We start from the raw sequence: 22,783 nt of genomic DNA, 5'->3' as shown, positions 1-22,783 counted from the left end.
TGAGATAATTAGATATACTCCCATAAAGAGACAACTAACAACACCAAGCAATGAAATAATACCCCATTTGCAGTCAAGAGACCCAAGTTCTAAGTTGAACAAACATTTTGCTATGACCAATGAATGGATGAAATGAAATCAACTAGTTTTGTTCTTTAAGGAGAGGATGAAAAAAATCAAAGAGCTGTGTTGTATTCCCAAGTCTTGGTGACCCTGAGCAAATCATTTAACCACTCTTTGCCTCAGTTTTGTCAGCTGTTAAATGGTAAGAACCTTATAGGGTTCTCATCAGGATCAAATGAGATAAAATTTATAGCGTACTTTGCAAAACTTAAAATGCCAGAACCCCTAATGCTCCTGTCTGGTTCAGAATTTCATGCGATCCTTTTCCTGACTCTCCTTTGAGCCCCTCACTCCCATTTCACTTTGTATCATTGTCTCCTATCTTCCCCTTTAAAACTATAAGCTTCTTGGGCCAGCTAGGTGGCATAGGTGATAGAGCACTGGCCCTGGAGTCAGGAGTACCTGAGTTCAAATGCAGCCTCAGACACTTAATAATTGCCTAGCTGTGTGGCCTTGGGCAAGCCAAAAACAAAAAAAAAACCCTATAAGCTTCTTGAAGTAGGGACAGAACCATTGTTTCATTAGAGGAGGAACCCTGCCAGGACCTGCTGAAAAAAGAAATACAGAGTTGATACACTGAGTGGAGGAGGGACTTCCCAAGGTTTCAGAGATGGAGGGACCTTCCAGGGATGAGGAGGCTGCAATCCAAAAAGTAAAAAGTCCTTAAGCAAATTCCTTTCTTTCTCTGTCAGTATCAAGTTCCTCATCAGTAAAATAAGGGTCATGATTAGATGATCTGCTCCATCCTCCTCCCAAGTCTCCAGAAACCAGTTAAAGAGTGAGGTTTCTCCTGCAAAAAGACATCCACAGTAAAAAATAAAATTCAAAAAACAACAAAAAATCCACAATGATATATTCATGCTTCTCCATGTCCATAAGGCTTGAATGACATGAAAGCAGAAATGCAGGCTTTTTGTCTTTTTTTATTCCCCACAACCACATCCAGAACATTAAACAAAGATAGTCGGGGAGAAATCACTGTAGTCTGGAATTGTTAGGGCAAGCTTCATGGAGTCTTAAAAATACACAGACAAGGAGAGGGGTGGAAAATGAAACAACACAATGAAAATAGTGGTCTTCTGAAACAACAGTATCCTGCTCATCAGAGGTATATAATAAATGTTCATTGAAGAAGAATCCATTAGTGCTTCAGATGTTGCCATATAAATGAAGCAAGGTGTAGGATAAGGGTAGGATTTGTGATTTTTCTCATGGTGGGGAGCTACCTAGACGAAGAAATTCACACAAACAATCCAGATCTGTAAATCCCTAGCAACTTTTTAAATTTTTTTCCCCTAAACACAAATATAGTTTTCAGCATTCATTTTTTGGTAAGATTTTGCATTTCACATTTTTCTTCCTTACTCCCTTTCCTCCCCCCTTCTCCTTGATAGCAAGTAATCTAATATAGGTTATACATATATAATTATATTAAATATATCTCCATATTAGTGATGTCGTGAAAGAAGAATCAGAACAAAAGTGGGGGAAAATCATGAGAAGAAAAAAATAGAATAAATTTTAAAAATTGAAAATAGTATGCTTTGGTCAGACTCCATAGTTCTTGCAATTTCTAATCTTGAAATGTTGTCTTGGGCACTGAGCAAAAGTGACTTGCCAAGAGTCTCATTGACAGATTATATATGAAAGGCAGGACTTGAACCCTGGTCTGCTTGGTTCAAGGCTAACCCTCAGTCTACAAAGTGAATAATAATGCCTTCTGATTCACTTTTAGAAGTTCCAAAGTCCATTTCTCACACAACCCTGTGAGAAAGGCAATGCAGTGATTATGATGCACATTTTTCAGATAAGAAACCTGGCTGTAAATTACCATGTTACCCATAACCATGAAACTAGTATTTGATACAGGACTCTAAAGATAGGTTTTCTTACTCCAAATTAGGATTTGAAGCTATATATAATGGAAACAATGAATATTTCTTTATTTAGTAGTTACAATTCTTTGAACTAAAAGTAACAAACCAAATCTTTCAAGTATCCTGTAGGGAGGGAATGCACAGGAAGGAACAGTTTGTACCATACTAGAATACTAGAAACTATATAATGTAGCAGCTTTAGAATCCTTGCTGAATTTTGGTAGCAATTGCTAAAGTCATAAATGGAATTAATTGAGCATTTGTTATCACTCACTATTACCTGGTCCTGGGATAATCAACAGATGATACAAAGTCAAAAGCAGGCCCTACCACCAAGGGGCTTATATTTTAATTTTAAAAAAATGTATATAAATAGGAATATATAAAATACAAACAGAGCAGATGGGAAGGTCACCTTAGAGAAAAAAGCTCTCCCAGGAAAGGCATCCTACAGAAGGTGTTACTTATGCTGAATCTTAAAGCCAAGAATTCGACGAGATGGGAGTCAGGAGTGAGAACATTTTAGGAATGGTTGATAGTCAATGAAAAGTCACCTCGATGGGGATGGTACATCAATGCATAAGAAATGGTAAGTAGGTCCTTACAACTAGACTCTAGTGTGGGTGAAAAGGAGTAATGTGTAATAAGACTAGAGAGATGGGAAATTGTGAAGCTTTAATAAATTAACAAAATAATTTTTAATATATGGAATCAACATTCATACATAATATGTGGGAAAGCAATCTAAAGATGGCTTTCACTTCATATATGTCCCTTATACTTATATCTCCTTGAGAGAGGAAGTAGAAAATAGATATTTTCCAGGATCTGGTACAGAGTACCAGAATTTTAGAGAAGGATGATATCTCAAAGGGGATCTAGACTGATCTAAATCTGAACAAGAATTCCTGGATTACAGAAGACCTTGGTTTGGCACTTAATAGTTCCTCCATTAATAATTTAAATTAATTAATTAATAGATTTATATTTGATACTATATGACTTCACCAGTATAATGTATATCATATTACTTGACTTTTCAAGGGTGGGGGAGGGACAAGAGGAGAAAATTTGGAACTTGAAATTTAAAATAATAAATGTTCAATATTTTAGAAAACATAACTGGAATATTTTTTAAAAATTTATATACATATATATACATATATATAGATATTCCTCTCCAAAGGAATGGGGTTAAGTAACTTGCCCAATTTGAACTCAGGTCCTCCTGTCTCCAGGGCTAGTGTTCTTCCACTGCATAATTGCCCTGAAATATTTTTTAAGAAAATATTTGATGCTAAAAGTATAACTCTTAGACTCTGGGAGCCCTTATCCCAACTCCCACTTGCATTGGGAAGCTGGTTCCCCAGAGGATGGCTATATCTCAATATCATCAATAAGCAATTAGCATCAATTGTCTTTACAAACAGAAATTTACTGAAAAGATAAAGCAAAAGCAGAAATCTTAACCTATTCTCCTTACAGGGGTGTATACTCTTCCCTACCTCACCTCTATCCCAGATGCTATGATCTTTTTCCCTACCAGCTTCACTTCTATGAATGGCACAGCTGTTGGATGAATGGCTTACTCCCGTAAAGTAGGATGTTTCTTCATGGCTACCAGAATGGTCCATTAATAGGTTGGACCTTGCAGGTCATTCCTTAGAACTTCACTCTTCACCAGCAACTCTCTCACCTGGACTCCAAAGCCTGCATTTCTGGTGGTTCTTACAGCCTTTCCTAAACTCCAGGGTCATCTCCCAGTAGTCCTGATTCATATCCAACCACTGGATCCAGGTGCCCCAGAGAATAAAGTGGGGCTGGTGACTTAGCACAACCCCCTAACTCAAATCCACTTCATGTGCTTGTCAAGACATCACCTCCCTTGCTTCTTCTAAAACGAGGAACCAAAAAAATCCATCAAAACTCCTAAAGCTGTATGAATTAGCTTTCACTTATTCAAAGATCATAATTAATCCAAATAATTAAGGTCTTCCTGAACTTCAGTCAAGCTGAAATAAAAGGTGATGGGGGTCTAGTGTGAGTAGAAAGAAGACACAGATATGAGGAATGTTGAGGTGTCAGAATTGATAAGACTTGCCAAATGACTGGATATAGAAACCAAAGAAGGGAGAGGTATTGTCCCTTTAAGTACCCAATTCATAAAGAAAAAAGGGACAACTGAAGAGATAACCAAAAGCATTTTTATGTAAATAAAATAATTTAAATCTGTTAGTAAAGGAAGTAAGAAATGCCACTGTCATAGATGATCATTTTGGTGCCTAAAAGGAGTAGGAAAAGAACTTTGGTTTCAGAAATGTTGTTAAAATATGTGCATAAAAAATAATTTTCAGATGGGATTTGGTGGTTTAGAACAAAAAAATAATGGCACAAATATAAAAACTGATAACTTCATGACAGTTATGTTGTGATCCCTCATTTGAATGTGAACAGTTTGATGATTTAAAAGGTCAGGGAAAAATTCTAATTAAAAAGACTTTTAAAGCACTTATCTTCCAGATGCATCCATTATTAGCTCTATGAATCATATATCATGTATTGTCTCATCTAAACTTTTTTTCTCCCCCAGGAACGAGCACAGTCATTGCATACAAAAGACTTTTTTTTTTAAGTGAATTAGACATCAGTCTCTTGGACAGAGCCAGATCATAGAATTTGGAAGTGGAAGGGGCCTTAGAGATCATGAGGTCCAACTTCGCTGATTTTTGGATGAGGAAACTGAAATCCATAGAGAAAATGACTTGGCCAGGCTCACACACTTAATAAGAGGTGGAACTGGGATTTGAGGTTAGGTCTTCTCCATCTATACCCACCATTTCCCAAATTCCCAGCTGGGGTTCAACAGTCCCCAGGTACTTCTCTATATTCTGGACCTTACCTGAATATCTAACCTGAATCTCTTTGTTCTTTTTTGCTCATTTCTATTAGTTAATTAATAATGATTAATATTAATGATTATCATGATAGCCAGAAGAGAAGGCCAAATGTGAGCAAATGAGTAGTGAGATGGAAAAACCTATGTAAAGGCTCTTCAATTGTCCCTTGTTCAAGCCTTCACTGTTCCATGTTTTTGCTTTATTTCTTCAGTACCCTCTCAAAACAGTAAATTTGTTTGTTGTTTGTTGATTGACATTTCTTAAACTGGTCCTGGGATGACAATCCATAGGCAAACCATACTCAAGTCAAAGCTGAGTGGAATATTCCCAGTAAAAACCTTCAGAGTTAAGAAATATTAAGAAAAACAAACTATTATTATTGGAGTATTTCTAGAAAGACCTTGCATTCCAAAAGAGAAGCTCATGAGTCCCCTGCTTTATGATAAGACTGAGAGAACAGTCTGACCATAGACATTACTTCATTAAGATAGTGATGAAGGACCCAAGTTACCTCACCATATGTTGGGAAAAATATTATGAAAACATTTCATTCTTTGTGTCTGTTGCTGGGTTAGATTTTCCTCCAATAAGATTGTACCTCCGGAGACCCACCAATGGGTTAAAGGAGACAGTGGTTAGGGAGGGGGACCTGCATTAGATCCTATATAATCTTGCTTGATTGTCCTTTGGATGCAGGCCTTTGATCCTTGCCATCTTTGGTGAGAGATTTGGGGTTTGCCCTAATCTATGAAAAGTAAATAAACTTTTGTTTAGTGTATTTTTATCCCACACAAAGCCTTCCCAGCTAAATTTGCATTGACATGGCCAACAAAGTAGGCTTTGGTGAGAGTTGTTGAATTTCTATCTTTTAAAGTCCAAATTTAATGTCACCTTTTCCAGGAAGTCTTCCCTCCCTCTCCTCTTCCCACTCCAGGACAGTTAGAACCCTCTCCCTCTTTGGAGCTCACATTTGCATCAGAGAGGTCCAGTATTAAGTATTTTATTTTTTTTTTGGTTTCTTTTATTTTGCTCTGTATTTTCCTTAGGCTCCAACCAGTATATTGTCTTATATACAGTAGGGGCTTAACACATACTTGTTGAATATTACTAGACTGTGAGCTTTCCAAAGGGGTGTGTGTGTGTGTGTGTGTGTGTGTGTGTGTGTGTGTGTGGTTCCTAATGAGTAGGCATTCTTTCATTCTGACACTTTAATAAACACGTGTTAGCTTTAATAGAATGTTTCAACTTCTCTCTCCTTGCAACCTCTGGAAGGACAAGAGACATGTTCTATCTAATCTCTGAATCTATTCAAGGCCCTTGCAGTGTTCTGTATATCCTAGATGTGCTGTGTTTAACTAAATTGACCTAGAAAGATGAATTCCCCCTTCCCCTCCCCCCAAACTACAACCCACTAGGTCTGTCTACATAGATTTCTGACAGAGCTACTTTTTATTAAGCAAACATTATGTATGATTGTATTTCCTTACACCTGGGCAGAGTTCCACAAATATACAAGGTCACTGTATGAAAAAAAGTAATTATTCAAAATTCAATTTGTTTAAAAATTCCACTTGGATGGAATATATATCTATACTTTTGTGTGCACATGTACATAGAAACACCCACAATTAAACAAAAAATAAATTAAATCCAAAGTCTGCTGAGGAAGAGACAACTCTCTCCCGAGCATAGGGCTGCTCTGCTACTGGAACCAATGAAGGTGGGCCATTAATTAACTGACCAGTTGGCGTTGTAGTCCAGGTAGTGAAGAGCCTATTTCACCTGGAGCAGAGGAGAAATTAACTGATCAATTTTCTGTGTCATTCCTGAACAGGAAGCTGCATCAAAGTAAGGGTTTCCAAAGTACTGAATAATCCAAACTTTTTGGCAGGAAACAATCAGTAGGGAACTTTTAAATTCAGTTGAAGTTTTGTTTTTTTTTAATATTTTATTTGTTTTTCAATTATATACAATAGAAGTTTCTACCTATAATTTTTAGTAAGGTTTTGAATTTTACACTTTCCCCCCCCACCCTCCCTTCCCTCCCCCTCCCCCCACAGAAGGCAGTCTGATAGTCTACATTGTTTCCATGCTACACATTGATCAAATTGAACGTGTTGAGAGAGAAATCTTATCCTTGAGAAGAAAATAAAATATTAGAGATAGCAAAATTATGTAATACATAAGACACTTTTTTAAAAAATTGAAGGTAACAGACTTCAGTCTTTGTTTAAATTCCACAGTTCTTTCTCTGGATACAGATGGTATTCTCCATCACAGGTAAACTAAAATTGTCCCTGATTGTTGCCCTTTTGGTATGAGCAAGTTCCTTAGAGTTGATCATCACCCCCATGTTGCTGTTATGGTATACACCATTCTTCTGGCTCTGCTCATCTCACTCAGCATTAGTTCATGCAAATACTTCCAGGCTTCTCTGAATTCCCATCCCTTCCGGTTTCTAATAGAAAAATAGTGTTTCATCACATACATATACTACAGTTTATAAAGTCATTCCTCAATTGATGGACATCCCCTCAATTTCCAGTTCTTTGCCACCACAAACAGAGCTGCTATGAATATTTTTGTACAAGTGATGTTGTTACCCTTTTTCATGATCTCTTCAGGATATAAACCTAGTAGTGGTATTGCACATTTTTATTGCCCTTTGGGTGTAATTCCAAATTGCTCTCCAGAAAGGTTGGATTAGTATTAGTGTCCCAATTTCCTACATCCCCTCCAATATTGAACATTATCCTATATTATTCTTTCTGGTCTTATTGGCCAATCTGATAGGTGTGAGTTAGTATCTCAGAGCTGCTTAAATTAGTATTTCTATAATCAGTAATGATTTAGAGCAAATTTTCATATGACTGGATAGCTTTGATTTCCTCATATGTAAATTACCTTTGCATATCCTTTGACCATTTGACAATTGGGGAATGGTTTTGTTTTGTTTTTTTTAATAAATTTGACTCAGTTCTCTATAGATTTTTTTTTAGGTTTTTGCTAGGCAATGGGGTTAAGTGGCTTGCCAAAGGCCACACAGCTAGGTAATGATTAAGTGTCTGAGACCAGATTTGAACCCAGGTACTCCTGACTCCAGGGCCGGTGCTTTATCCACTGTGCCACCTAGCCGCCCCACTCTATAGATTTTTGAAATGAGTCCTTTGTCAAAAATACTAGTTATAAAAATTGTTTCCCAATTTATTACATTTCTTTTGATCTTGGTTAGAGTGGTTTTGTCTGTACAAAAGCTTTTTAATTTAATGTAATTGAAATTATCTAGTTTGTTTTTAATGATGTTCTCCATCTCTTCCTGGGTCATAAACTGCTTCCCTTTCCATAGGTAGACTATTCCTTGATCTATTAGTTTTTCAGTTGAGGTTTCCTCTGAGAAAGAGTGGATTAATGTTTAAGAAAGACAAATAGGCTCCTCATCATAAAAGTTAAATTTTAAGAGGAAGATGAATTAACTCTTAAAGCATGCATCAGTATGCGTTTGTACATGAATACATGTGTACATGTGTGTGTTTCTAAGTGCTTCCATCACTCACAGAGGAATTCAAGCCCCCTAGATTGGAAAATGAAAAAAATCCAAAGAGTTGGCCTTAGCCTGAATCAACATCACTGCCTAATGATGATCATGAAGTTGTCAACAGAAAGAAAAGGAACAAAAGTTTCCCAGCAAGCCACCCATAAACTTTTAGGTTTCTCCCCAATCCAACAGCTAAGGAATATTCCATTGGGAAGTTACTTTGGGAGAGTTTTTTCCAGTATAATTTCCCAACCTCAGGACTTTCCTGGTGGAATTCAGGAGCACTGACTTTGAAGAGTGTATCTGAACCTTATTATTTTTTTAGGTTTTTGCAAGGCAAATGGGGTTAAGTGGATTGCCCAAGGCCACACATCTAGGTTATTATTAAGTGTCTGAGGCTGGGTTTGAACCCAGGTACTCCTGACTCTAGGGCCAGTGCTCTATCCACTATGCCACCTAGCCACTCCTGAATCTTATTTTTAATGTCACAAGATCTTTGCAGTTAGAACAGGGGTTCTTGTTTATGAACCTCTTTCTAAAATATTATGGGGTTTTTTTTGCTTTTTTAAAAAAAATTAACCCTTTTGCAAATCTTTGACTTCCACATTTTTCTGCCACCTATCTTTCCCTCCCCCCCTCCCCATGGTAGTAAACAATCTGATATGGGTTGTACATTTACAATCTCGTTTAACATATTTCCATGATAGTCATGTTGTGAAAGAAGAACTCACTATTCCAACAAAAAAATGTTGGGAAAACTGGAAAATAGAATGGCAAAACCATCTCATATCCTATATTAAAATAAAGTCAAAAGAGGTACAGGATATAGACATAAAGGGTGATATCACAGACCAATTAATAGATCAAGAAATACTCAGATCCAAGGAAAGGGAAGAAATTTATAACCAAACATGAAATGGCATATATTATGAATTACAAATGGATGATTTTGACTATATTAAATTAAGTTTTTGCTCTAATAAAACCAATGCTGCCAAGATTAGAAGGAAAACAAAGATGGTAAACAATTTTCACAGTTAGGGGTTCTGATAAAGGTCTCATTTCTAAAATTTATAGAGAATAGAATAAAAATGTATAGGGTTACAAGTCATTCCCCAATTAATAAATGATCAAAGGATATGAACAAGTAGTTTTCAAACAAAGAAATTAAAGCTATATATTATCATATAAAAAATGCTCCAAATCATAACTGATTGGAGAAGTACAAATTAAAACAACTATGAGGTATTACCTCTCACCTATCATATTGACCAAGATGACAAAAAAGGAAAATGATCAATGTTGGAGAGGAGAATTGGAACATTAATGTACTGTTGTTAGTATTGTGAACTAATCCAACCATTCTGGAGAGTAATATGGAACTATGCCCAAAGAGCAATAAAACCAATCATACCTTTTGATCCAGCAATACCAATACTAGGCCTATATTCAAAAGTAATCATAAAAAATGGGGAAAGTTTTATATTGTCCAAAAATATTTATAGCAGCTCTTTTTATAGTGCCAAATAATTGGAAATGGAGGGAAAGTCCATCAATTGGGGAATGTTTGAAAAAGTTATAGTATATGAATGTTATGGAGAACTATTATTTTGTGATAAATCATGAATGGTTGGACTCTATAAGAAGCACGGAAAGACTTGCAAGAACTGATGCTGAGTGAAGGAAGCAGAACCAAGAGAACACTGTACACATTAACAACCTGTTGTACACATTGATCAACTTTGAAGGATGTAACTCCTCTCAGCAGTTCAGAGAGCTAGGACAACCCTAGGAGACCTGTTATGGACTTCCAAAGGAAGGAAAAAAAACCCCAAAAAAACTACAGAATCTGAATGAACACTATGTTCACTTTTAAAAATTTCTCTAAGTTTTTCCTTCCTATCCCAAGGCTTTCTTTTTCCTCACTCCTAATTCCTCATACAGAAAATGACTAATATATAGACATGTTAAACACAAATGTATAAGTACAATGTTCATTAGACTATTTGCCACTGAGAGGAGGAGGTTGGAAAGGGAGCATGAAGAAAATTGTGCAACATAAATATACATGTGGATGAATGTTGAAAAACTTTCATAACGTGTAATTGGAAATATAAAATATTGGAAAAAAAGAATGAAAACTAAGGGGGGAAAAACATGAGACAGAAAGAAAAAATATAAAAGTTTTATAAAGTGCACATAGTATACTTTGCTCTGCATTCAGACTCCATAGTCTTTTCTCTAGTTGTGGATGGCATTTTCCAGAACAAGTCTGTCAGGAGAGTCCTTGATCATTAAACTGCTGAGAAGAGTTGCATATCCATCATAGCTGATCATCTCACAATGTTGCTGTTAATGTGTACAGTGGTCACCTGGTTCTTTTCACTTCATTCAGCATCAGTTCATGCAAGTCTTTTCAGGTTTTTCTGAAGTCTAGTTATTCATGATTTCTTACAGAACAATAGTACTCCATCACATTCATATACCATGACTTGTTCAACTATTCCCCAACTGATGGGTATTCCCTCAGTTTTCAATTCTTTGCACTACAAAAAAGAGCTGCTAAAATATTTTCTTACCTGTGGGTCTTTTCCCCTTTTTTATGATCAATTAGGGATACAGACCTAGTGGAGGTATTGCTGGAACAAAGTGTATGCACAGTCTTATTGACCTTTGGGCATAGTTTCAAATTCTCTCCAACAGTACATTAATGCCTATTTTCCCATATCCTCTCCAACACTGATCATTTTCCTTTTTTTTGTCACATCAGTCAATGTGATAGGTGTGAAGCAGAACCTCAGAGTTGTTTTAATTTGCATTTCTCTAATCAATAATAATTTAGAGCATTTTTTTCATGTGACTATAGATAGCTTCTTCATCTGAAAATTGCCTGTTCTTATCCTTTGGCTCTTTATCAATTGGAGAATGACTTGTTTTCTAATAAATTTGACTCAGTTCTCTATGTATTTTAGAAATGAATCCTTTATCAGGTCTTTATTAAAGCTGTGAAAATTGTTGCCCAACTTTCTGCATTCCTTCTTATCTTGGTTGAATTTGTTTTATTTGTGAAAAACTTTTTCAATTTAATGTAATCAAAATTATCCATTTTGCAATTGATGATGTTCTCTACTTGTTGGTTGGTCATAAACTCCTCACCTCTCCATAGGTCTGACAGATAATACTATTCCTTGTTCTCCTAATTGGCTCATGTTATCACCCTTTATGTCTAAATTCTGTAATGATTTCAATTTTATCTTTATATAAGGTGTGAGATGTTGGTCTATGCCTAGTTTCTGCCATACTATTTTCCAGTTTTCCCAATAGTTTTGTGAAAGAGTGAGTATTGGGGTGGCTAGGTGGTATGAATAAAGCACCGGCCCTGGAGTCAGGAGTACCTGGGTTCAAATCTGGTCTCAGACACTTAATAATTACCTAGCCATGTGACCTTGGGCAAGCCACTTAACCCTGTTTGCCTTGCAAAAACAAAAAAAAAAAAGAATATTTATCCCAGAAGTTAGAGTCCTTATCAAACTGTAAAATATATAACCATTTTATGACTGTTTCTTTAGTACCTAAATCTATTCCATTGATCACCACTCTATTTCTTAAGACAGTTCCAGACAGTTTTGATGACTACTGTTTTATAATTTTGGATCTCATATGGCTGGGTCACCTTCCTCTGCATTTTTTCCATTAATTCCCTTGATCTTCTTGACCTTTTGTTCCTCCAGATAAATTTTGTTACTGTCTTCTAGTTCTGTAAATTAATTTTTGGAAGTTTGATTGGTATGGTATTGAATAATTTAATTTAGGTAGAATTTAGGTAGAATTGTCATTTTTATTATATTAGCTCGACCTACACATAAGCAATTGACATTTTTCCAATTGTTTAGGTATGACTTTATGTGAAAACTGTATTATAATTATATTCACATAGTTTCTGAATTTGTCTTGGCAGATAGACTTCCAAGTATTTTTTGGTCTACACTTACTTTAAATTAAATTTCTCTTTCTATTTCTTGCTGTTGGGCTTTGTTGGTAATATATAGAAATACTGATGATTTATATAGGTTTATTTTATATTCTGCAACTTTACTAAATTTGTTAATAGTTTCAAGTAGTTTTTTAGTTGATTTTTCTAGGGTTCACTAAGTATATCAAAGGCAAAGAGTGAGTTTTGTTTCTTTATTGCATATTCTAATTCCTTTCATTTATTTTTCTTATGGCTAAAGCTAAAATTTCTGATACAATATTGAATAATAGTGGCATCCTTGCATCACTCCTAATCTTATCAGGAAGGCTTCTAGCTTATCCCTGTTACATACAAACTAGCTGATTGTTTTAGATAAATACTACTTATTTTAAGGAACACTTCATGTACTCCTATGCTCTCTAGTGTTTTTTTTTTTGTTTGTTTGTTTTTTTAGTTTTTGCTAGGCAATGGGGTTAACTGGCTTGCCCAAGGCCACATGGCTAGGTAATTATTAAGTGTCTGAGGCCAGATTTGAACTCAGGTACTCCTAACTCCAAGGCCAGTGCTCTATTCACTGTACCACCTAGTTGCCCCACTCTCTAGTGTTTTTATTTATTTTTATTTTTTTTTTAGGTTTTTGCAAGGCAAATGGGGTTAAGTGGCTTGCCCAAGGCCACAAGGCTAGGTAATTATTAAGTGTCTGAGACCGGATTTGAACCCAGGTACTCCTGACTCCAGGGCTGATGCTTTATCCACTGCACCACCTAGCCGCCCCTGTCTAGTATTTTTAATAGAAATAGGTGCTATATTTTGTCAAAGGTTTTTTCAGCATCTATTGGGATAATCATATGATTTCTTTTAGTTTTGATAACTGTATTTCAATATAATTGGTTCCCTTATTTTATTTTATGAAATCAAAATATTCTGAAGAGATAACACATTTCACTAGACTGGCTAAAATTTTAGAATTCATAATGCAGATTGAGAAAGAAGTGTGGATCATTTTATAGAAAAGGAAACTGAGGCCCAGAAAGAAGAGACAAGACCCAGGGGGTAACAAATTACAAAGAACAATGGCTGGATTCAGGGCTCTCCTATTCTAAATCCAGGTCACTTTCTGTTCTGGTTTAAGCAACAACCCAGAGTTGGAGTAAATAATACAAGGATCTTTTACTCTTTGATTTGACTCTACCTCAATTGAACCACTCAGTCATCATGCCCAGAGATGCTGAGACAATAGAGAGAATTGACTTTTTAGAGCTACAGACCTGTCATACGGAAAGCCCCTAGTGAAGAAGGTTCAGCCCCTTGAAGATAAAGTGGAATGGAGAAGAAGATGGTTTTCAAAGGCCCTGAGGCAAACAACTGTCTCCAGAATCCTTCATATTGTTCTATATCTGCTATGTTTCCTTGCTTTTAGCTTACCAAGTTGGTTGAAGTTTCTGGTCTAATCTTCTCCAAGGGATAAGCCTAGATTTCCCTTTCCAACCTACCAATTGAGTCTGGGCCACAGACTTCAATCTGGCAATGCTCTAGCTCCTCCATATTTCTCTTTCTCTCTCTCTCCTTCCCTCCCACCCTTTGATTTAATGGAGAATGTTCTGGCCAAAAGAGGACCCAGACTTGACATGTCTCCACTGCATCATCCAGTCCATAGTAATATCAGGGATCAGCTATGACACTGCTGTCTTCTCCCCTGAGTCAAGGACATCAAAAAGTCCATGTTTAAGTGGCTGTAGGAGGCATTTAAAAAAGCTCCTGTTAGGGTCTCTTTTGGCTAAGAGGATCAAAACAGCTTGGAGGCACAGCAAAATATGAGGAGGAGATGCTAGAATAGAGTGTTTTTATTTTTTTTGTTCAAAAGGAGGACATTTTTCATTAAGTAGTAACACAAAATTCAAGTGCTAGTCCAATGTTATCTAACATTTCAGTTTTATCCAGTCCCTGGATTATGGGCCTAGTTACTTGGCCACAGGGCTACCTGGGAAATGAGTTCATCAGGAGCAGCAGGAGAAGGAGCATGCAGTAAACCTCTGGAAAAGAGCTCAAATTCAGAGGAAGCAACAGCTCTGTGGCATTCCCCTCAATTTTAGCTGAAACCCTCACTTTGGCCTCTCTGTTTACGCTGGTTCTACCACCTGGCCCAGCCCTTAGCTTTCAGGACCCACAGGTACTCTGTAGCAGATTCAGCCTGACTTTGGAGACTTGTTCGTCTCTTGTCTCAGGCCTCAGATCTCCTATCCCCAGGCAAGCCTTAGCCTTTTGTCCTCCCCCAAAGCATTCCAGACTAGCTGGTCTTGTCCTTGGAGGGGCTCACATTGGGTACAATCTGTTTTGTGGGCATAGGATAACTATAGTGATGCCAGCTGCAGAAGCAAAAAGGCAGCCCCATCTCCAAATACACTCTCCCACCCCATAACCAGCGAGTCACAAGGGAAAGCATACACACAAATGGACTACTTAAAGCTGGTTGGCAGGACCTGGGGGTTGGGATTATTTGTTAACTTTAGGCCACCAGTCAGGCACAGACGGAACAATGTTCACTTGGTGACCTTCAGAGGTCTTAATGTGCAGAGGCATCTTGACTTTCTCCGATCGAAGCAAAGCAATTCCCACGTTGTCCTCCCCAGCCCGGTACTTCCCAACCTGTTTTCCTGATTCGGTGAGGACTGAGGCGCCTGCAGAGATGTCTTCAGCTGCGATGGAATCTGAAAACCTAATAGGGAAAAGGCGTTTTCGGATGACTCCCATGTGTTGGGTCCGAGCAGTCAACTCCTGCCCAATGTAGCAGCCTTTAGTGAAGCTGACCCCATTCATGAAGGCCAGGTTAGACTCCAAGGGCAAGGCCACACCAGGTGGTAGATCCTTGATCCCTTCAGGAATTCCTATTAGGGAAAAGAGAAGAAAGCAAAGTCACAAGACAAACTCATTTCTTTCAGTGCTGGGAACAACCCCTACCACTCTGAACCACAGCTGGCACATTTCTTCCAACTAGCTGGCTCCAAACTCCCAAACAATAATAAGGATATTTCCAGCTCCAGAATTCTTTCCACTCTGCCCTGCTGCCTTTGTTCAAAATGAAGTCAAAATGTTATTTAAAAAAAAAAATTCCTTCCAAGGTCTCATTGAAAAATTCCAGCCTCAGTGATTAAAGCCCTTTAAGACAATGGTACATGCCTTAGGGAACAACCATCAATCAAGAAATCACAGCTTTCCTGCCTCCCTGAGAGCAGTTGGAGTCAGAAGCCCTGAACCCAAATCCTAGCTCACCACCTATTAGCTGTATTACTTATCCCCTTCTGCCTTGGCTTCCTCATCAGTGTAATGGAGCTGATGTGGCATCCTGCAGGCTTCACAGAGTTGTAAGACCGGCATCTGGTGAGCCACAAGGGGTTAGAGAAGTGAGAATTACTGCTACTGTTTGACTAGCCTGGTGCTCACTTTATGAGATTTAAAAAAAAAAAGTTGTCTAGGATAGAGATGTCAAGTTTAAGGTTCCCAAGTGTGGCCTGAACCAGATGAAATTGTATTATGAATAGTATGTCATGTATATAAAAGGTGTATGTATGAAAATGTTTAACAAAATAAAATACAATACAACATAGATAATGTTAATTTATGGCTCTCTAAGTCAATATGGGACCTGCAGGAATCTGCTTCTGCTTAAATTTGACACCCCTGGTCTAGGGCATGGTCCCTATTTGGGAGAAGCACATATTATTCAGGTACATGGAATGATTAGCAAATCAGACTATTCAAGAATAGGAAGGTTATTCAATCTGCTTTTTAAGTATTCATGAATAAGTATGATAGCCAAAACACAGACTGTACATACATTCTGGTCCTGATTAGTGCAACCCTTAAAAGGGTTGCATGTATTCAAAGGCACATTGCTTGAAATTATAATTATGTAAGATAGAGTAACTGGTTCCAGTCCTGTGGAAATATGCAGTGTTAATTCAAATAATGCAATTACGTCAGGGGATTCATTATTTGTACCAATTGTGACCTAGCTGTAGTGTAAATCAATTCATTATTGTAATTAAATAAAACTTTTCATTGTGGTTAAGTCATTTTTCAGTCATGTATGAATTTTTGTGACCCCTTTTGGGGTTTTCTTGGTAAAGATACAGGAATGGTTTCCATTAAGTTAACATGACTTATAAATGATCATGGAATCTGAGCATACTAGGGAACATCCAAGGCTCTCTCATATAAGCTATTCCTTTACAAGATTCCTCTCTAGGACATTGCTAACAAGTTGCCCTTTCACCTCTCTCTCATATCCTCCCAGGAAAGGAAACCCCTGTCTCCCCAGACAACTCACCCAACTCTCATCTAGTCTTCATTATAGAGTTTCTCCTCACAAGTAGTTTAGATCTGCTTCCCACAGCTCCATCTAAATCTGTCCTCTTAGACTAAGCAGAACAAAATGAATCCATTTTTCCCAATAGCCTTTCAATCACTGCAAAACAGTTATCAGTTTTCAAGTTTTCTCTTCACCAGGCTAAAGATGCAAGAGAACATGTACAATCCTTAAATGGCTTAGTGCCAGGCCTGTGGCCATACATGTGCTTGGGGTCTTGAGTGGAAGAAATAAATATATTCTTCATGCAAATCACTGTAATTAGTATAGCCATCCCATAGACAAAGTATTTCTAGGGCAGACAAGGAAAGGGGAATGAGTTTGAGGTCTCCCCTCTACCGGCAGGGGGGATTGGCTATTGCTCTGCCTTCATCTTAGACAGGTTTTTCTCTGGAGCCTGGGATCTGGATGATTCCATCTCATTTTAAAGGTGCAGTTCCTGAGCTAGTCCAAGCTGTCAGTATTCATGAGCAGGTAGATTTGCTGGCTGGAGGTCTTAGAACAAGCTTTCTGGCCATGGGAGGCACTTTTTTTTTTTTTTTTTTTAGGTTTTTGCAAGACAAATGGGGTTAAAGTGGCTTGCCCAAGGCCACACAGCTAGGTAATTATTAAGTGTCTGAGACCAGATTTGAACCCAGGTACTCCTGACTCCAGGGCTGGTGCTTTGTCCACTGCACCACCTAGCCGCCCCATGGGAGGCACTTTTGGAGAAGTAAGAAGGCCCCAACCACCTGGGTCTCCTAGCATAACAGACCCAGTTTATACATCTTCAGAGGAGACTCATAGCAGTTTTCCAATTCATTTAGTGGGACTGAATGAGTAAATAGAGGTGAATAGGCAGCTGAAAACTATCAAGTGTTACACATAACAAGTATCATTATCACCATCATCATCTTAATTAACATGTATATATTAAGGTTTACAAAGCACTATATATTATCTCACCTGCTCCTCTCAATAACCCAGTAATATTGAGGCTGTCATTGTTAGCCCCATTTTATAGAGGAGAAAACTGACCTAAGGGACAGTAAAAGTCTGAGGCAGGATTTGAACTCAGGTTTTTCTGATTCCAAGTCCAGTTCTCTGTCCACAACACCAACTGCCCAGAATAATCATTAATGGGCAATTCCAGTGCTTCCAAAAAAAAATATCAGAAACTGTCAAGAGTTCTGGCTGTCAAGGGGCTGAAAAGAGATGGCAGAAATAGTAGCTGACTGTCACTCCTACAGGAGAGTGAACTCCCCATCCCTGACCGGCACAGAAGCTTGAGGGCAGTTCTAAGGTGGGTAGTTAGTCTAGTTATAAAGCTGTGAGAATATTGGGGTATATGGCAAAGAAGGGGAGAGGCTGAAGGGTGGTCTGGGAGCTATGAGCCCTTCAGAACAGACACAAGGCAGAGCTCATGACCTACCTGCCTGCCCAAGCAAGAGAAGGTAGAAGATCATCTTTGGTCCAGTACAGCTTAGAGGGCACTGTGGGTAGCTGAGCCCAATCTCCACTATGGAAGGTCTGGAAGTTTGAAGGATTTGGAAGGGGAGAATAAGAGCAATGTCTGGGCATGGTCAGATGTGAGCTTTCCACAGATGGCTAGTGATTTAGGGAACAAACAACATGTGTGGCCGGTGCTCTATCCAACAGAGATTTACTTTAAGAGGTTGTCTCAAGGAGGGTATATTAGCAGGGTCAATGTCCCTGGAAGGACTTGGGGGGAGTCCCTCCTTCAGAGCTAGGATTTTATAATATCAGGATTAGATGATTTCAATTCATTTCCAGTTTGGTTTATACATCAACCTTAAGTTTTCATCACATTATCTGTCACAATGACAGATAATTTTTCTTTTTTGAAAAAAGTCTACTTGGTCGCTGTGCCCAACCAAGTGCCCAAGTTTTTTAAGATCACAGATTCAGAGGTGGTAGGGACCTGGAAATCTTTAATTCTCCTTCTTCACAATGAGAAAAGCAGCCCAAAGAAGACACAGATAAATAAGTGAATAGCAGAAATGAAACTCAAGCCTCCACATTCCAAGTTCTTCCCTTTACACATTCAACTTTTCAAGGAGGCTCCTACATTGACACTACCAGATGTTCTGTGAACTGCTTTGAAATGGTTATATCCATCATGTATCTATAGAACTCCTCATATTACATCCCATTTTTAGTAATAATGGGAGCTCCTATTTCTGTAGGGTGTGTTTTTTTTGTCATTTTGGTAACACAACTGTGTGAGGTAGATAGTATGAAGAATAGAACTACCTTTTTACAAATGAGGACAGTGAAGCTCACAGAGCTGGGAGATGAGAAGCTTGGACTAGAATTCAGAGTTTTTCACTTCTATACCACATTAGCTCTCATTTATTTAACTTCTTTATTGTCCAGCCTTCCCTTAATTACTCTTGACTGAGAAGTGAAAAAACAGCATGCATGTTTAGCAACTTCTTTAGCAGATTATGGAAAAACTGAGGAAGCCAAGATCACAGTGTAAAGGGTGAAAGGTTATCATGGTTATCATAGTTATCATGATTATCATGATTATTTAACCATCTAGTCTGGGGATTCCTGACTTGGGGGAGGCCTTGAACTTGTATTACAAAATATTTTGATAACTATATTTCAATATAATTAGTTTCCTTTGTGATTGTCTATTTTTTAAAATGTTACTTGTAAAGAGGATCTCTAGGCTTTATGATACTTCCCAAGGTTCACTGACACAAAAAAGGTCAAGAGTCCCTGGCCTGAGTGTGACTCCTCAGCTACTATGGGCCAGGGTTCCTTTCTCCATTCCTCATCTCCACCCCCCTCCCGCCCCAGCAGGGAGCTCTCATTTACCTTTTTGATACCTGTATCTATGATAGTCCTTCGTGCTTCTAATTTGGGTAGTAGGAACCACTTCCTGGGCCATATCTTCCTTTTGAATGATTAACCTCCAGCCCATGCATGCTGCTCTGGGGTCTGGGGTAAGAACCATAGGTTTGCAACCTTTCTCTAACAAGGGCATTGCCAGGCCCTCTGCTGCAGTTTGTGGGAGGATAGCCCAGAGAGAAAGATCAGGGCAAGGGCTGATGCTGACTTTTCTTCGGATTTTATATAGTTTCAAGTGGTTCTGAAAATCACCAGACACTGAGTTGTCAAACTCCAGAAGAAAGTCTGGTTCTTCCTCTTGGCTTTCATGGAGTCTGAGGAAAAAAAAAAAGAGAAATCAGGTTTTGAGCAAGCTGAGGAAAAACAATCTGGCTTCAATTCAAGGATTCAACAAGAGTATATGTAAGTATGCAAGTCACAGTATTTGGTGCTGACACAAAAAGATGGAAAAAACAAAAAAGACCCTCCCTGCTTTCAGAGTGATCTAGTAAGGGAAGAAACTGCACTTAGAATGTGAGCAGATAAAAGTTCCAACCAAAGTACTAACAGAAATCTGGAAAGGATAGATCATTTTTAGCAGTGGATGGAATCAGAGAAGGCTTCTGATAAGAACAAAATCATACTTATCAAATTGGCTGATATGACTAAAAAAGAAAATGATCAATGTTGGAGGGGATGTGGGAAAATTGGGACACTAATGCATTGTTGGTGGAGTTCAGAACCCTTCAAAAATTAGCCAGTATGACCAGGAAGGATAATGATCATTGTTGGAAGGGATGTGGGAAATCTGAGACACTATTACACTGTTGGTGGAGCTGTGAACTCATCCAACCCTTCTGGAGAGCTATTTGGAACTATGCCCAAAGGGAAACAAAAATGTGCATACCCTTTGACCCAGCAATGCCACTATTGGGTCTATACCCTGAAGAGATGAGGGAAAAGGGTAAAAACATTACTTGTACAAAAATATTTATACAGCCCTGTTTGTGGTGGCAAAGAATTGGAAATCCAGTAAATGTCCTTCAATTGGGGAATGGCTTAGCAAACTGTGGTCTATGTATGTCATGGAACACTATTGTTCTATTAGAAACCAGGAGGGACGAGATTTCAGGGAAACCTGGAGGGATTTGCATGAATTGATGCTGAGTGAGATGAGCAGAACCAGAAAAACACTGTACACCCTATAACAGCAACATGGGGGTGATGATCAACCTTGAAGGACTCGCTCATTCCATCAGTGCAACAACCAGGGACAATTTTGGGCTGTCTGCAAAGGAGAGTGCCATCTGTATCCAGATAAGGAGCTGTGGAGTTTGAACAAAGTGCAAGGACTATTCCCTTTAATTTAGAAAAAAAAACATAGCTTATTGTCTGATCTTGTTACCTCTTAGACTTCTCTTCTCTTTAGTGATATGATTTCTCTCTCATCACACCCAATTTGGAACAAGGTACAACATGGAAACAAAGTAAAGACTGACAGAGTGCTTTCTGTGGGGGGGGGGGGAAGCAAGATTGGGGGAAAATGTAAAACTCAAATAATATCTTTAATAAAAATAAATTTAAAAAAAAGAACCCTTCTGAAGAACAATTTGGAACTATAAAACTGTGCATACCCTGTGATCCAGCAATACCACTACTGGGTCTATACCCTGAAAAGATCATGAAAAAGGGTAAAAACATCACTTGTACAAAAATATTCATAGTGGCCCTGTTTGTGGTGGCAAAGAATTGGAAATTGAGGGATACCTATCAATTGGAGAACGGCTGAACAAATTGTGCTACATAAATATGATGGAGCACTATTGTTCTAAAAGCAATCATGAGGGACAGGAGTTCAGAAAAGCCTGGAAAGATTTGCATAAACTGATGCTGAGCAAAGTGATCAGAACTAATACTAACAACAACACACTAACAACACTAACATTGTGTACCTAACAACAAAATTGGGTGATAATCAATTATGATGAACTTGCTCATATCAGCAGTGCAATAATCAAAGACAATTCTAAAAGACTTGTGGTGGAAAATACCATCCTCATCCAGAGAAGGAACTGTGAAGTTCAAATGCAGACCAAAGTTTACTATCTTCAATTTTTAAAAAGTGTCTTATGTAATGTTTTTCCTTCTTTTTGATTTGATTTTTCTTTTACAACATGATTAATATGGATATACACTTAACAGTTATACACATATAACCTATATTAGGATTGCTTTTTGTCGGGAAGGGGGGGAAGAGGGAAAGAGAAAAATGTGAAACTCAAAATCTTAAGAAAAAAATTGATTGTTGAAAACTATCTTTGCATATAGTTGGAAATATAAATAAATGAAATATTTAAAAAATAAAAAGTAGTGTTTTTTTTTTAAAAATAAATGCACTACTTTTAATGCCAGAAAATCAGGTTTTCCATAATCCATAGGGAATGATTTTTGTCATAAGTAAAATCATGTATATTATAGTGAGAACTCAAAGGTTCTGATGAATAATAATAACAAGGAATGCAATTCTCAGATTTTAGCCTGGGCTATACAAATGCCTCTGCCTAGAGGAAAGATTAGGGGTACAGTTTGTAGCCTGGCTCTGGGTTATGGTCTGGAACCTGGCAAGAATTTCTGATCTCTAATGCATTGGACAAACTCATTTCTCTTTGGTGGCAGTGCCTGGCAGCTGTCCATAGTTGAAAGTCTTGCAGAGTATGGAGAGAGACAGAGGTCATGAACACCAGGGCTCCAGAAGACAAGAGCACAGATGCCACAATGAGCAAGTCTGTCTGGGAACTAGCCTTTTGACATAAGTGCCCAACTGGCTTTTGGGGTCACTCCAGCTTGACCTTCAATAACTTGTCTTTTTTTTTTCCAATAACTTGTCCATCTATCCCTTTGGACTACTGACCTCTAAAATCTAGCTGTCTCTAGCATGTAACTCCCACCTACTTATGATCTTGTGGAAAATTGGCCACTTCTTTCTCATCAGCCCTTTCCTGCCCCCCCCCCCCCCCGGCCCCTGCTACTGGTCTAGAGAGCCCAACTAGACCAAGTGGTCCAGAAGGTTCTGCAGCCCACTCCAAAGTGAATGAGCTGGGTCAGGGGAGGAGCTGGCTCTGCAGTCCCTGCAAGGTCCCCTGACCTTATTCCTGCTCGGCCCAGGCCCACCCA

At 38.2% G+C, this 22,783-nt stretch overlaps 1 protein-coding gene across 2 annotated transcripts in view; it reads right to left on the bottom strand.

The window, feature by feature from the left end:
* Window positions 1–6,957: 6,957 nt before the first annotated feature.
* Window positions 6,958–22,783, bottom strand: part of IBA57 (iron-sulfur cluster assembly factor IBA57) — a 31,068-nt gene continuing 15,242 nt past the window's right edge. For both annotated transcript variants that reach the window (XM_074197790.1, XM_074197791.1), the window contains exons 2-3: window positions 19,598–19,944; window positions 6,958–15,290 (exon numbers count right to left, since the gene is read on the bottom strand). In XM_074197790.1, coding sequence (XP_074053891.1) covers window positions 14,899–15,290; window positions 19,598–19,944 — 739 coding nt within the window. In that variant the 3' untranslated portion in view covers window positions 6,958–14,898. The remainder of the gene's footprint in view (window positions 15,291–19,597; window positions 19,945–22,783) is intronic.

The sequence above is a fragment of the Macrotis lagotis genome, chromosome 8 (genome assembly GCF_037893015.1).
Source record: "Macrotis lagotis isolate mMagLag1 chromosome 8, bilby.v1.9.chrom.fasta, whole genome shotgun sequence".
NCBI classification, from domain to species: Eukaryota; Metazoa; Chordata; class Mammalia; order Peramelemorphia; family Peramelidae; genus Macrotis; species Macrotis lagotis.
This window is presented reverse-complemented; position numbering and strand designations above follow the sequence as displayed.